Consider the following 15,828-nt stretch of genomic DNA (forward strand, 5'->3'; position numbering starts at 1 on the left):
TACCCAGAGGCCTGCACTAATTAATTCTCAATGTACAACACCATGGCTATAGTGTTAGTGGCACACTAACACTTAGATATATGTAAAGTCACCTCTAAACTAGCATCATGGAATTAAACAGACTAAATGAATTAAATATAATATAAACCACTGATTATTTGGTATACATTTTCACAGAGAAAATGTGTAATGTTATAGTTCAGAGTTCAGGCTCTGGGGTTTGAATCCCTTGTCCACTACTTAACTTCTCCGTGCCTCATCTGCAACACGGGGCTCACAGGACCTGTTCAACGAGGAAGCTTTAACAGCTGAGTTAATCCAAGTAAAGGGCTGGCAAAAGTCAGCACTCAGTAACTACTAGCAACCATCATTTTAAGGTGACTACAGCCATACATCAATACAGAATAAGATGTGGCACATCTAAGCCAAACTGGCTCATCTGATCACAGAATGAGCACTGCTGATTTCCACTTGCCTTTAGCACTGAGTGGTCACAGCTGAACTCACAAGACCGACACCAGCATTCAGGAATGCTGGAATGATCAGACTGGGCCAACAACAGTGCAGTGTAATTATCTGATGAAATCCACAACAATGAAAAATATGGAAGGAAAAACTCTTTCAGATTCACATCTACTAATAATCAGTTCTCTGAAGTCAAGACAATATATTTTTTTAGAAAATAAAATTGATAGCCAATTAGACTGTGACCGTGTAAAATACAGCACTGGTTACCATCAGATAAATTTTTTTGTTTTGGTCTGTGTCAAATGATTGTGAATCTCATATGCGAGTCAGTGATCAGAGACAGTGGGGTTGGAGACAGTGACAAACCTTTGATGATTTGTAAAGCCAGGTGGGTTTCACTTTAAGGGTGTTGCCACCTTCTAGGGAAGTCATCCACTTTAAATAATCTCAAGAATTAAATCATGAAAGAGCTAGCTGGAGACCGTGTCCTTAAGGAGAACCAGCTACAGTAACTGAGGGTGGGTTAGCCACAGAAACAGCCACGTATGTGTTTGCAGCAACGCAGACAGCAGGTGCTTAATGAGTCTGCGCAGGGCCCTGATGGGCCAGGCAGTGAGGAGAAATGAGGGGTGTGGAAGGGTATCAAATACGAAGGTGGGACTGGGGACGAGCTGGGGAAGGCCGCGCACGGGGGCTTCACTCTCTGCGTACTGTGACCTGCGGAGCTGGCGCCTTACCTCGCAGATATCCTTGAGGTGCTTGATGTACACCCGCTCGGTGTTCATGATCTCCTGGATGACATTGGTCCTCATCTGGTGCTTGTTCTCAGAGTGCTTGTGGCGGGGTTTGCTGGCATCCTCCTCCTGCTCCTCCCCATGGGTGCTGCTGGAATTCTCCGACAGCTCCTCCTGATTGACTCGCAGCTGCGGTTCACACACAGGGGACAGGTGACTTGGGGAGGGGATGGTGACACCAGACCCAGTGCAGAATACCTTCCTGGTTTCTACTTCTCCATGGCAAGGCATGAAGGCAGCCCAGTCCCAGCTTACGTCTTTTTGTACTTAGCAGAGCCTCAGCCCCACCAGCAGGCTCAAGTAACAGAGCAATGGTGGCAAACAACCCGTTTACTTTTGACGAAACTTTTACTTTGACTCAGTTTTAATTTCCTACAGGTGTGATTTACATGTTGGATTAAAAACAATTACAAAAGAATGAAATCTGTGTGAAGCGTGAGATCTGGCCTGAAATGATTCTGCAGCCTGTGACAGATACTTCTGAAAAGCACAGAGCACCACATACTTACTCTCACAAAGCTTGCGGGGAACCAGGCTTCCTTATCCTCATTCCGGCCCCACCACCAGTCCTTGTTAGAGGCTTCCAGAACCTGGATGACATCGCCGGCCTTGAAGCCCAGTTCCTGGTCGTCCATGGTTACATGGTCCCACAGGGCCTCTGCGCAGACCACACTGCCATCATTGATGAGCTGAAACAGAGACAGAGGGCATGCTCAGTGTGGAAACCAAGTGGGCAGGATGGCCAGGGGCCTCAGTGTGAACTCTCTCAGGGCAACGCCAACATCTTCTGCTTCTTGTTCGGACACACAAGGGGCATCCAGTGAACTCCCTATTGTTTGGTTATACAAAATGAGAAAATCATTCCAGGGAAAACAAAATCATGGGAGCATCTCTTAGAGGAAACCCCAAATCTATTTTAAAAGTGTACAGATGTGGGGCCGGCGCTGTGGTGTAGTGAGCTGAGCCTCCACCTATGGTGCTGGCATCCCATATGGGCACGGGTTCGAGTCTTGATCCAGCTCTCTGCAACATCCTGGCAAAGCAGAAGATGGCCCATGTGCTTGGGCCCCTGCACCTTCAAGGCAGACCTGGAGGAAGCACTGGCTCCTGGCTTTGGATCAGACCAGCTCCAGCCACTGCAGCCAGTCATTTGGGGAGTGAACCAGTGGAAGGAAGACTTTTCTATCTGTCTCTCCCTCTCTCTATAGCTCTGCCTCTCAAATAAGTAAATAAATATTTTTTAAAAGTATACAGGTGTTTCTTTACTTATATCAGGGCTGCCTCTTGAGAAACCCACTGTAAATAGAAAATATCCCAAGTGGAAAACACATTATACATAACTTACTCAACATCCCAGCTAAGCCTCACCTATCTTCCAGGTGCTCAGAACACTTCCATTAGTCTATACTTGGGCAAAATCATATCACACAAAGCCCATTTTCTAATAAAATGTTGAGTGTCTCATGTACTCTACTGAATACCCAATGAAAGTGAAAACAGAATAGTTATTTTGTTTCTCTAGCCTGGAAAAAAAATCAGAATGCAAAATTTGAAGTATGGTTTCTTCTGAATGGGTATCACTTTCACTCTATTGTGAAGTAAAAAAAAAAAAATTCCAAGTCAAATCCTCAAAAGTTGGGCATCACCAGTATAAAAGCTCACTTGGCTGTAAATTGGTATCTAACAAACTAAAGTATAAGAACCAAAAAACATGTTTCTGAGCAGCCAACATGTCAGCAAGATAGACCTCCTAAAGCTGTGCACGTGTGTTACTGAAGTCTCCCATCTTCCCCGGAGTGAAGTATTCAGGCCTGGTTCACAATCTGAGTAAGCTTGGAGCCAGCTTTATCGCTACTGTTATTAAAGAGAGTTCAGCATGTTCTCAGGATGTTTAACATTTAATAAAGACAGACAATTAAGGACACACTGTAGCTGCCGATGTTTGGCTGCAGGTGCAGGTGGTTCTGCACATCTCCTTGGCTCCCAGACCTGTTGTTTCATCTTATACAGTGAGGACTGCCCATCTCAGCAGGGACCTCAGCTTGCTGAGAAGTACGCTCCACATGCCCTGCTCAAGAACGCCACAGCTGGAGGCGCCTTCTAGATTTCCACGCAAAGGGCCAGGGCTGAGTTGTGGCAGAAAGAACATGAGACTGGGAGTGAGGAACATGTGGTGAATTCCAGCTCTCCCATTTGTTAACAGGTAATTGAACCTCTCTGTTGCAGAGCGTGTATTACAATGTGGATGATAACTGTAACATTCACCTCTTTCGTCAGTTGTGAGAATTACGTAATTACGTAAGACTATTTCTCCTTAGTGAGATAAACCAAGATACTATGAAGAACTACATGAGACAACGAAGGCAGAAAATCTGTAAACTGAAACGTATCCCCCAGATGCTAATGACCGCTGGTCTTCTTATCTAAAGGCAACTTTCAGTTACCCAGAAAGTTCTAGCACACACATTTACCTGATCAATGTAAGAAAATAACAGTGTTGTTTTAATCAGACTTCTAGATTCCAGGATATTCTTAGTATATATACAAAAAAATTACATGGCAGACTCAGAGATGGTTTTGGACCCTGGGATCCAATATTGCCACAGTTGTGGAAATGACAGTACCTCGTTGATGGCCAGCTGTTCCCCACCTGGCTGTAGATACCGAGGGTTGGCCTGGCAAAGTTCTTCATAGCTGAAGTCTTCCTCACTACCATTGTCATCTACTAAGGCAGAGGACTCCGTACCTCCATCTGAAGAAACTTAAAAAAAAGAAAAAAGAAAATGAAGGCATGGTTTAAAAGATACAGCTAACAAATTTTTCATACAACAGTCTCTTACAACACATTCCCTAGAGGAGGTAATCTTTTTATTTTTTTAAAGATTTATTTATGTATTTAATTGAAAGAGAGAATTACTTGGTTCACTCCCCAAATGGCCACAAGGGCCAGATCTGGGACAGACCAAAGCCAGGAGTCAGAAGCTTCTTCTAGGTCTCCCACATGAATGCAGAGACCCAAGCACTTGGCCCATCCTCTTCTGCTTTCCCAGGCATATTAGCAAGGAACTGGATTGGAAGTTAAGTAGCTGGACTCAAACCAGCATCCATATGGGATGCCAGCATTACAGGCAGCAGCTTCAACCCGCTACTCCATAATGCCAGTCCCCAATCATTTTTATCTTACCCAGAATAAAAAATCATTAGAAAATGTCTCCATGGGGGCCGGCGCTGTGGCGCAGCGGGTTGAAGCCCTAGCCTGAAGCACCAGCATCCCATATGGGTGCCGGTTCAAGACCCAGCTGCTCCACTTCTGATCCAGCTCTCTGCTATGGCCTGGGAAAGCAGTAGAAGATGGCCCAAGTCCTTGGGCCCCTGCGCCCACCTGGGAGACCCGGAAGAAGCTCCTGGCTCCTGGCTCCTGGCTTCAGATCCGCACAGCTCCAGCCGTTGCAGCCAACCTGGGGAGTGTGAACCAGCAGATGGAAGACCTCTCCCTCTCTCTCTCTCTCTCTCTCCCTCTCTCTCTCTCTCTCTCTCTCTCTCTCTCCCCTCTCCTCCTCTCTCTGTGTAACTTTGACTTTCAAATAAATAAATAAATAAATCTTAAAAAAAAAAAAAAAAGCTAACTGCCTGGTCACACAGCCCTTTCCTGATCCTCTACACAAGGCACGTTCCCTTTCTCTTTTAAATCCTCCTGCTGCTCCGTTTGAACCTTGCTTATTGGAGTTCCGCTTCCTGGCCTTCTTCATCAGTATTTAGGTTTAATCATCTACTCCTGTGCCTCCCACAGTCTTCACTGCAGCCTCACTAGAGTACTGGCCCTGGCCCTTAGCAGACAGGGACCATCTGTGGCTTAGCTTTGTGTACCCCAGCGCCTGGCAATCATTCCATTGAGAAAGTAGTGATGGAGACATCTCTGGTCCTGAGGTCAGGCTTTCAGCCTGAAAAGAAATCTGTCTCTATTTAATGACAGACTTTTTTTTTTTAAGATTTATTTATTTATTTGAAAGAATTAGAGGAAGAAACAAAGTGTGAGATCTTCCGTTGGTAGGTTCGCTCCCCAGCTGGGCTAGGCCAAAGCCAAGAGCTTCATCTGAGTCAGCTTTACCCGCTACGCCACAGTGCCAGCCCCAGCAGGCAGCTGGCTTTTTTAGACATTGAGTGATCCCTGGTTGAGAACAGCATGATTTAATTCAAAGCACATGCTGCATGGGAGTTAGTACATGGAATGAAAGATGAGCCTAGGTATATCAGATGAGGCCCACTGGAGGGCCTCAGGGACACAACAAACCTTGGGGTTACTTTTTCAGGGCTCTGGGTCATGGAGTGATAGGTTCTGAGTATAGGTTTCACGATGCTACAGAAAGAGAAGGCTCTTTAGGGTCACAGAGGCCTGGATCTGAATTCCAGCCCTGCCCCTCTGTAGGCATGCGACAGAAGATGGCAACTTCTTGTCTGAGCTTCACATACTTCTTTCGTTAGGCAAGAGTGTATCAAGGTCCTGGCATCCTTGGCACGTAGCTGGAACCCAGTGAGAGATGGTATGGAACACAAAAGAGCTAGGCTAAAAACAACAACAACAACTTGGAGGCGAGTGCTGTGGTGCAGCAGGTTAAGCTGCTGCTTGTGACAGTGGCATCCCATGCTGGAGGGCCAGTGAGAGTCTTGGCTACTCTGCTTCTAATCCAGCTTCCTGCCAATGTGCATCTGGGAAGGCAGTAGATGACAGCCCAAGTATTTGGGTCCCTGTCACCCAAATGAGACCCAGATGGAGTTCCGGGTCCTGACTTCTGCCTGGCCCAGCCCTGGCTGTGCAGCCATTTGGGGAGTGAACCAGCAGATGGAAGATTTCTTTCTGTCTCTTCCTATCACTCTACCTTGCAACTAAATAAATAAGTAATTTTTAAAAAGAAAAAAGGAATGACTTTGCTACAACAGAAAACTAGAAGCAGGGACTCAAGTACTGCCTCCCAAGGTTTACACTCACTGGAAGCTAGAATCATCAGGAGATCTGGCCAGCACTGTGGCTCAATAGGCTAATCCTCTGCCTTGCAGCGCCAGCACACCAGGTTCTAGTCCCGGTCGGGGCGCTGGATTCTGTCCCGGTTGCCCCTCTTCCAGGCCAGCTCTCTGCTGTGGCCAGGGAGTGTAGTGGAGGATGGCCCAAGTGCTTGGGCCCTGCACCCGCATGGGAGACCAGGAAAAGCACCTGGCTCCTGCCTTCGGATCAGCGCAATGAGCTGGCTTCAGCGCGCCGGCCGCGCCGGCCATTGGAGGGTGAACCAATGGCAAAAGGAAGACCTTTCTCTCTCTCTCTCTCACTGCCCACTCTGCCTGTCATTAAAAAAAAAAAAAAAAAAAAAAAAAAAAAAAAAAGAGATCTGACACCCTAACCTAGGCCCTCGGATACAGGATGCAGGTGTTCCAAGCTGAATCTTAATGAGAATGAGAAGAATTCAAGCCAATAAATTAGAGATGGGTGATGCACTTGAGCACTGGAAACAGGAACAGAAGAATACAGGAAGGTGAGTAGGCACCCAAGCAGCTGAGAACCTTTTCCAGCCCCTTCACTCGGACTCCGCCCCAGCCACCTCCTGACTGGCTGTCCTTGCTCTGTGTGCCCAGCTGCATCCTGTGGTGCAAAGCACCTCTCAGTAGCACCCCTGAGCCAGGTCTGCTCAACAAGCCTGTGCTCTTCAACTGCTCTCCCTGCTTCTGGGTGCTCCCTCCACCCACAGTCACTCAGGGGCACCTCCTCCCTGGAGCCCTTCTGTGAGCTCAGGGGAAGCCAGCCACCCCTCATCCTCGTGTCTGCACCTCAGGTGTGAAACTGCCAAGACTGGCACACTGAATGTCTTCAGGGAGTCCTGGATCCTCGGAAGATGAGCCGACAACAGCCGAGCTGAGTCAGAGCTCTTGGCATGGGCAAAGTCTTGATTCTCGGCTCTGACTGCACAGGGCCTGGCCCCCACTCCCCTGCTCAACCCCTCCTCCAGTCCCCATCTCCAGTCTCATTCAGGAAAGGACCAGGCTTGGACCTGGGGACATATCTCAGAACCAAGGTGCAGGGGTCCTGTGTCCCAGACGTGAGGACAAGGCCCAGAAGCAAACAGAAGCTTTCCAGAGCCTTGGAGTTGTCCCCTGGGCACCTGCTTTCCTACTGGCTCACCAGGGGGAGGGAGAAAGCACTGTCAGCACACATAAGTGAGAAAAGTGCAGGCAGGTGGGCAGCAGACAGCCAGCTGTGTCTGTCTGTCTTGGGCACCCCCAGCTGAGAGGGGAGATGCCATCCACTACATCTACTAGCTCCCTCCCTCCATCTCTCTGGGTGGGGAGGTCCCCTCCCTGGGGAACACAGAGCTGTGCGAGGGTGCAGGTGGGAGGTCTTGAGAATGCCAAACCTCTGCTGTCTGAGAAAGGCACTTAAGCTTGTACAACATACCATGACTGCTCCTCTTTCAATGCAACCTCCGCTTCCCATGCCGCAGTCAGAGTGCTTGCAGGTGGAGATCTGAGGGCTACCTAGTCTACTGCAGAGCACTTTTCTGGGGTGTGTATCTGGGGTCTCGAGGAAGCAAGTACAGCTCTGTTTCCACACATGATTATGTCTTGCACTATAAAGAAGACACATTAAAGTTGAAAGCCTTCTCTAACCTTGAGCCAGCTGCCCAGACCACGGAGCCTGACAATGACGTGGGTTGGTGGCTGCAATGTTTTGATGCTCTTGGGTCAGAACAAAGACAAACCTTTGGTCTGTGAGGGGCCCAAAGCCACAGGAATCTTGGCCAGCACCAAGGCCATTGCTCCTGATCACATTTCAGCCACGGCTGAGCCCCCAAATATGAAGCTCAGGAAAATAAAGGCAGCTGGGCCTCCTACCAAAGCGAAGCCCTGAAAACAGCACTTCCTCCTTCCAAGAACCATTGAGTGCTGTTTTCCCAGGGAGAATTCTTTACCATCTGATCTGGCTGCTGCTATGAAAATCAGTAAAGAAAGAAAAGGAAAAGTAGGAAAGAAAGCAAGCCAGCCAGCAGAAATCATATACAAACCCACAAGCTGCAGGAGTCTAATGAAAAGGGGACTCCACTGAAAAAGTGTTAAACTTGGATAGCAGTTACCAGAATAGAACCCACAGGAAGGAGAAATGGTCATGGTGCGGCGATGCTCTCTGCTGCGACCATAAACACCCAGGAAAACGAGTGGCTCGTAAGAACTTCAACAGACTGTTTCAATGTCGAGGATTAGTATGTACTGAGCGCTGGAAACAAAATCGCCCTGAGTGCTCTCAGATTGGCTGACTCAGTTTGTCACCTGTGGGCTGGGTGAGGCAGGCAGAGATCTGCGTGGGAGAGATGCAGTGCTTAAAAAAAAAAAAAGAAAAAAAAAAGTGATGGAATTTAAAGTCAATATACCCTGTACACATTTCCTAGTGTCACCACCTTCCAGCGAAATGACTTCTGTAGAAAATGGTATCAGTTCACAGTCCTGTGTCAGAATCTGGCCACCTCTCGCCCCTCTCCTACCATTCATGCCTGGGTCACCCTGTTCAGCTCACTCTAGCAACCCCTGCTGGCCATGCTGACACCCCCACCCCATACAGGTAATTCTCACCAAAGTGGTCAGAGCAACGCTGTTAAACCATTCACGGGGGGGGGTGGGGGGGTGGGGGTGTACTGCAGTGCACTGGGTTAAACTGCTGGTGGTGGTGCCCACATCCCATATCTGAGTTCTGGTTAGAGGACTGGCTGCTCCACTTCTACCCAGCTCTCCATTCTTCATACACATGAGAAGCAGTACATGATGGTACAAGTACTCGAGTCCAGGCTCCTGGCTTTGGCTTGGCCCAGCCCCAGCGGTTACAGCCATTTGGGAATTGAACCAGCAGACAGAAGAGCTAGCTAGCGTGCTCTCTCTCTCCCTGTCCCTCTGCCTTTCAAATGGATAAATACACACAAAACATTAAAAAGTCACATCATATCACTTCTCTCCACAAGGGAGAGCCAAAGTCCTTGAGGGTCCTCCCCAAACACACCCTGCGCCTCCTACCCCCGCACTCCACTTTGGCCCTGATGGCCTCTTCCCTGCGCAGAGCTGGCTGCCCCTGTGCTCACACCCCTCTCCAGACACACACCCGCCCCTCTCCAGGCAAGACCTTCCTTGATGCTCTCATTTAAAGCTGCAGCTCCCGTTCTGTCTCCATGTCTTTCTCCATGGATCATTTCTCACAGCAGTTATCACCATCTAATATATTTTGTTGTCTGTCTAGAAATGTAAGGTATATGAAGGCAGTAATTCTCATCTGTTTTATTCCTAACTGCATTCATAGTAGCAACACCACAGCCTGGCACATACTGATACCCAGTAAGGAAGGAAGGATGGATGGACAGAAGGAAATACAGTAATGTGCTGTGTAATGACGTTTGGTTCCGTAAGATTGTAATGGAGTTAAAAACTTCCCACTACCTAGTATTTTTATGGTACGTTTTACATGTTCAGATATACAAATACTTATCATTGTGTTGTAACTACCACACTGTTCAGTCCAGTAAAAGCTATACAGCAACAGGCCTTACCATACAACCTGGGTGTACAGCAGGCTAAACTGCCTGGGTTTGTGTAAGCACACTTTTGGTGTCTGCACAATGACAAAAACTGCTGGGTAATATATTTCTCGGGACATGTCTCTATCACTAAGGGACAGATAGATGAACAAGGTATTGCCTTAATGTAGGGTTTCAGGTCAGCAGACCTGGCTTCAAATGACAGTGAATTCTTAGTTTTTTTTTTTTTTTCCTAAACTTGTTGAATGTGGATAAATAATGCCTATCTATCAAACTTGTCTGTAAATCTTCAACAACTAACTGCTGTTGGTTTGCTGTGCCTCAAATAAAATGAGAATAGTAAAAACTCTGTGAACTGAACAGCAGAATAGAACTGCAAGATATTATTTTATTGCGTGCTCAAAATGTGCCAGGCACCAGTGTAAGCCTTTTTTGGAGTACCTCATGCCACACCATGCCATGATACACTGAGCTTTCCCAATTTACAGATGAGTGAACTGGAGCTCCAATAGCACAGGGCTGTGTGCAGCAAGCCCTTGCTCCAGCCATTCACCCTGACCTGCTGGGCAGTACTGCCTCTTCCTGTGGGACCTCAGTCACCACGAAGTAAACAAAGCCATCGGACAGTTACCAAAAACAGCTCAGTACCCCAATTCTGGTACTTGTAGCCCATTTTGGAGAGCAGCAGTAGTCATGGATTCTCTGCTCATTTGCTAACCTTCTTTTCCTACTCCTGATCTCTGCTCTCAACCAGGTCTATCACTGACCTGATTCTGTTTTCTTCCAGCCTTTTTCCTTCATGATCTGAACTGCTTTCATGACTTCAAAGTCCCTCTAAGTGCCTCCCTGTGTTCCTGTGCTGTAACTCCATGTGTTTTATGGAGTTGAAGTTGTCAGTACCTGGGGTCTAGAAAGGAGGGATTTCAGTGCCACACTCATTTCGCTGTTACGCCTGCGCCTAGCATGGTTCCCTTGTTTCCCATACTTGCCCTTCGTGTGTGCCTTTCCTCCTAAGAAGGCTACTTTCTTTTGGGAACAGATAGAATCTTTCTCATTTTGTATTCCCAGCATCTAGCATCAGTGTTTTTCACTGAACTGCAACCGCTGATGGGAAACTGGGGTTCCAAGAAGCTCAGTTAATTTAACTGGCCCACGCTAAAGGTGGGCAAAACCAGGAGCAGACCCAAGTCTTCCTGACTCTCACTTCAGCGCTCAGCTCAGCCCCTAGCTAGAAAACTCTCCCCGCTAGTCTCCTGGCCTCCTATCTCCCTCTCCAAGAGCTCCTCTATATTTTATTTCCAAGGTAAACTTCCTAAAACAGTGGTTTCACAAGCAATGACACAGTAGTCATCTATTGCACCGTGGCAAAATCCCTCAGCATAAGTCTAAAGCCCTCCTGTAATCGGCTTTCACTCTACTTAACAACCAGATGTGTGCGCAGTTAAGTGTTTTTCAACTGAACTACAAATTGCTGGTGATGAAAGCGTGCCTTGCAGTTCAGCTGATAACCTCATTCATGGCCACTGTGCGCCAAAGCCACACCCACTTGTAATGGGCGGGCCTCCTCCGGCCCAGGCCCAGCCTGGCTCTGGCCTTTTCCACAGTGGCGTCTCACTGACTCCCACGGGAATCAGAATCCTCTACTACAGATCAAAGTCTTTATCCAGGGGAATTTTACATAGTGAGAGCTATTATAAATTCTCAGAATGTCAGCAAAATCAAGGAAAATAAATATATAACAAAAAAGTCCATTTTATTCTTGTTTTTTTCCTCTTCTCTCGCTGCATTTTATCATCTTGACCCCTTTCTAAGTGCATAGACCAGAAGTGTCTCCACCCCAAAAACCTGGAGAGATAACGAGGTCTCCTTCCACAGCACTTCCCAGAGCTTCTGGGCAGCCTGGAGCTGATATGATAGCATTTATTCCACGGCAGCTCCACGTGCCGCCCGCCAACACAGGTTCTGCTAGGGACAAGCCCAAGAGCAGCCACTTTGTCCACGGACCATGACCAATTCCAAAGCAGAACAGAATGCATGTACAATCCTCTCCATTGTCATGGCTTAACTAACACTCCTGGACACTGGCTTCCTAAGTCTCCCAAGCACTGTCCTTGGGCAAGCTTCTCTGCAATCATCTACCTGTTTAGCAGCCCTGTCTCTTCTCCAGCACCATCTCAAGGTTCAGCCCCAGAACATCTCGTCTACCCCCAAATCTGTCTACTTCCTAGATGAACTTCCTGGCTCTGCAGGCTGTGGCTGCCATGTGAAGAGCAACAGCAGAGAGTAGCATGGCCTCTACGTGGGATGTGCCAGGTTCCTAGGTCAACAGGACTTTTTCAAGCACAGAAAAGACACAGCAAGAAGACAATAATCAATAGCAATCGTCATACCCAGCTAGCTTCTACAGTTGTCTTCATAAGTGCATGAAACTGTATTAAATTTTAATCTAGAGTACAGTCCTGAAAATAAATTCTTGTTTAAGAGAAAGAATATAAAGAAACTATGAAACAACAAAAAATAACCAATAGCTTCCATGCTGCTCACGAAAGCAACAGACATGCTTCTGTCTGAACTCGGGTTTTACATCTATGAAAGAACCAAAACTGACCATTCATTTTTTAAGATTTTATTTATTTATTTGAGAAGCAGTGTTATACACAGAGAGAGGGAGAGACAGAGAGAGGAAGAGACAGACAGAAAGGTCTTCCATCTGCTGGTTCACTCCCCAAATGGCCACAACAGCCAGAGCGGGGCCCAACCAAAACCAGGAGCAAGGAGCCTCTTCTAGGTCTCCGACATAGATGCAGGGGCTCAAGCACTTGGGCCGTCTTCTGCTTTCCCAGGGCATAAGCAGAGAGTTGAATCAGAAGAGAAGCAACCAGGAGACGAACCAGTGTCCATATGAGTTGCGGGCACCACAGGTGGAGGCTTAGCCTACTACCCCACAGCACCAGCCCTTGATCACTGATTTTAAAGGCGACTTTTTAGGACTGGAAGCATCAACCAGCATTAACAATGGGAAGTATTATTTTACACCACCTTCCTACTGGCACACACAGAAGACAGATTCACAGCTAGGTCTGGCGGGGGGTGGGGGAGCTTTTCTCAAAATAGCAGGTCTCATTCCCATTTGGTTTATTTTTGCACACACAGGGCTTCTGCTCAATGACAGAACTTCAAAAGTACTACACTGGGGTGGGTGTTGGTAGCAGGTTAAGCTGCCACTTGAGACACCTGCATCCCATACCCGAATGCCTGGGATTGGGATTAAGTCCTGCCTCCACTTCTGCAGAGGCAAGGATGATGGCTCAAGTGCTTGGGCCCTGTCACCCATGTGGAAGACCCCAAAGGAGTTCCTGGTTTTGGCCTTGGTGTTGTGGTCATTTGGGGAGTGAATCAAAGGATGGACATTTCTTTCTCTCTGACAAGCTGCCTTTCAAGAAAATACATTTTTCTTTAAAGCACTAGGTTGGGGTAAGCATTATGGTGCAATGGGTTAAGCTGCTACGTGGGAAAACCTGCATCCCGCACCAGAGTACCTGGGATTGAGTCCTGCCTTCACTTCCAATTTAGCTTTCGGCTGATGCACTTGGAGGCAGAGGATGATGGCCCAAGTACTTGGGTCCCTGCCACCATGTGGGAAACCTGGATGGAGTTCCTGACACCTAGCTTCAGCCCTAGCGCTGTGGCCATTTAGGGAGTAACTAGACAGAAGAGCTCTCTGACATTCTGCTCTTCAAAATCACCAAACACCTCTCTCTCTCTCTCTCTCTCTCTCTCTCCGTTTCTTTAAGACCTTGGTGAAGCACCAGGGATGCCACCTTGGGAAAGGCCTTGACATCTCTGAATCTTTGCTTTCTCATGTGTAACTGGGAACAATGCCCCTGTCTTAAGTGTCTGGGGACTGGGGCTGGGGGTTGGATGTGGAAGTGTTTTGTTACGTTACAGGAAGCTGGCCTAGAGGTGATGCAGGTGGCAGTCACACGTCCCCACCTCCCCAGTCACCCAACACCAAGCAGCTCAGGAGCAGCACCCGCAGCGGGGATTTCCCTACACCAGCGTGGGGGGAATTCCTGCGCCTAGAATAATCTGTCACAAACACACATCAGAGTAAATCTGCTGCTGCTCATTCTGACTTCCTCAGACTTGAGATGCCGCTCTGGCTTCCCATCTGATAAGCGGAAATGGCAAGCACAGGCAGGCAGCTGTGTTTACAGCTGCCCGCAAGCTTGCAGCCCTCACAAGCTGCTGCTCTGGGGGTTGAAACCATGGCTTCACCTCTGCTCCCCGAGAACAGCTCTCCAGCCACGGACAGGCACACAGAGGGCTCAAGCAACGTCAAATATGTTCCAAGACTTCCAGGGCCCCTGACCATTCCCCCTCAGGGGTTCCCACATTCAGTGACACAGAGTGTTTAGAAAAATAAAGATCCTATTCTAACCCTGGACCAACAAAACAGGTTGGGTGGTGGGAAGGATGTGGTTTGTTAAGAATCTATTTTTCTTTTAAAAAAAAAAAACACACACAACTATTTATTTATTTATTTATTTGAAAGGCAGAGAGTCAAAGGTGAGAGGGAGAGAGCTTCAATCTGCTGGCTCACTCTCCAAACAATGGCTGGGATTGGGCCAGGTTGAAACCAGGAATTCAATCTGGGTCCCCACTTGCATAGTAGGGACCCAAGTTTCTGGGCCATTTTCTGCTACCTTCCCAGGCACATTAGCAGGAAGCTGGATTGGATGTGGAGCATCAGGGACTTGAACCAATAATCTGATAATGGCATTGCCAGCATCACAACCTGCTAATATTCTACAAACACTTTCAGAGTACTTCTTTCAAAAAATTTTATCATATTCATATTCTAACCATTATACTTAAGATAGCTGTTTATGCTCCAGTCTCCTTATATCTGTCACTACTACTCCAGCTATGACTTTTTCAAGGACAAATAACATACTTGGTACCCAGTGTTGGCTGACTGAGTTGAAGCACAAAATATCTCATACTCTAGAATGTAAAACGTTACTGCCAGAAAAGCTACTACAGGAGAGTACCTCTTGCCCAAATGCTTGGGGACAGAAGCAGTTTAGATTTTTTTAATCTTTGAATATCTGCATACACATGAGGTATCTTAGGACTGAGACTCAAGTCTGAGCATGGAATTCATTCATGTTTCATATACACCTTATATACATAATCTGAAGGTAGCCTCACAAAATACACTATTATTTATTTATTTTTTTGAGAGGCAAAGAGACAGACATAGACAGCTACCATCTGCTGGTTCACTCCCCAAATGCCTGCAACAGCCAGGGCTGAAGTAGGGAGATGGGAACACAAGCCAAGCCTTCCACACAGGTGCCAGGAACTCAACGACCTGAGTCATCATCGCTAATTCCCAGCATCTGCACTGGCAGAAAGACCGGAGTCAGGAGCTGGAGCTGGAACCCAAACACAGCCACTGTAGTGTGGAATGCAGGTGTCCTGTTTTTAATAATTTTGTGCTTGTATGAAAGTTCTTCGGTATGAAATTTTCCACTGGTAGTGTCACAATTAGTGCTCGAAGATTTGGATTTGGGAACACAGAGATTTTTCAGATTAGAGATGCTCAGTGTGAATTATACCTAACCTGGACTTTTAAATCATTTTCAATAAATAGTATTTTTGAATCTTTTAAGCACACTGACAATGATTACAACCAAAAACACCGTTACAATTGATATAGTACCCCTACAAACCAGCTTTTGCAATGCACAAGGGTCTCTAAGAAACACTTTTTCCACTGCACAGCTTTTCATGGCATTCAATAAGAGTTGTAACGACTTTGGCTGCCCAAAGATGCTAAGAGTGAGTTCTGTCAAGATGGAACTCAGTTTATACCAAATCCTTGAGAATAGATGCTTTTTCTACAAATGGTTCACTAAATATTTATTTTAATCAAGTAAAAGTGCCCATCAATAACTTTCCCTCCTCTCAATTTGAAGCCAAAGTGTGCCCTGGAGTTG

The 15,828-nt window shown here is 47.0% G+C and overlaps 1 protein-coding gene across 9 annotated transcripts in view; it reads right to left on the reverse strand.

Annotated features, from left to right (window-relative positions):
* SPATA13 (spermatogenesis associated 13) overlaps positions 1-15,828 on the reverse strand; it is a 371,963-nt gene that overhangs the window by 21,441 nt on the left and 334,694 nt on the right. For all 9 annotated transcript variants that reach the window (XM_070049162.1, XM_070049160.1, XM_051850708.2 and 6 more), the window contains 3 exons: positions 3,887-4,023; positions 1,772-1,951; positions 1,206-1,391 (listed from right to left, as the gene is read on the reverse strand). In XM_070049162.1, the coding sequence (XP_069905263.1) occupies positions 1,206-1,391; positions 1,772-1,951; positions 3,887-4,023 (503 nt within the window). The remainder of the gene's footprint in view (positions 1-1,205; positions 1,392-1,771; positions 1,952-3,886; positions 4,024-15,828) is intronic.

This window comes from Oryctolagus cuniculus, chromosome 9, assembly GCF_964237555.1.
Source record: "Oryctolagus cuniculus chromosome 9, mOryCun1.1, whole genome shotgun sequence".
NCBI classification, from domain to species: Eukaryota; Metazoa; Chordata; class Mammalia; order Lagomorpha; family Leporidae; genus Oryctolagus; species Oryctolagus cuniculus.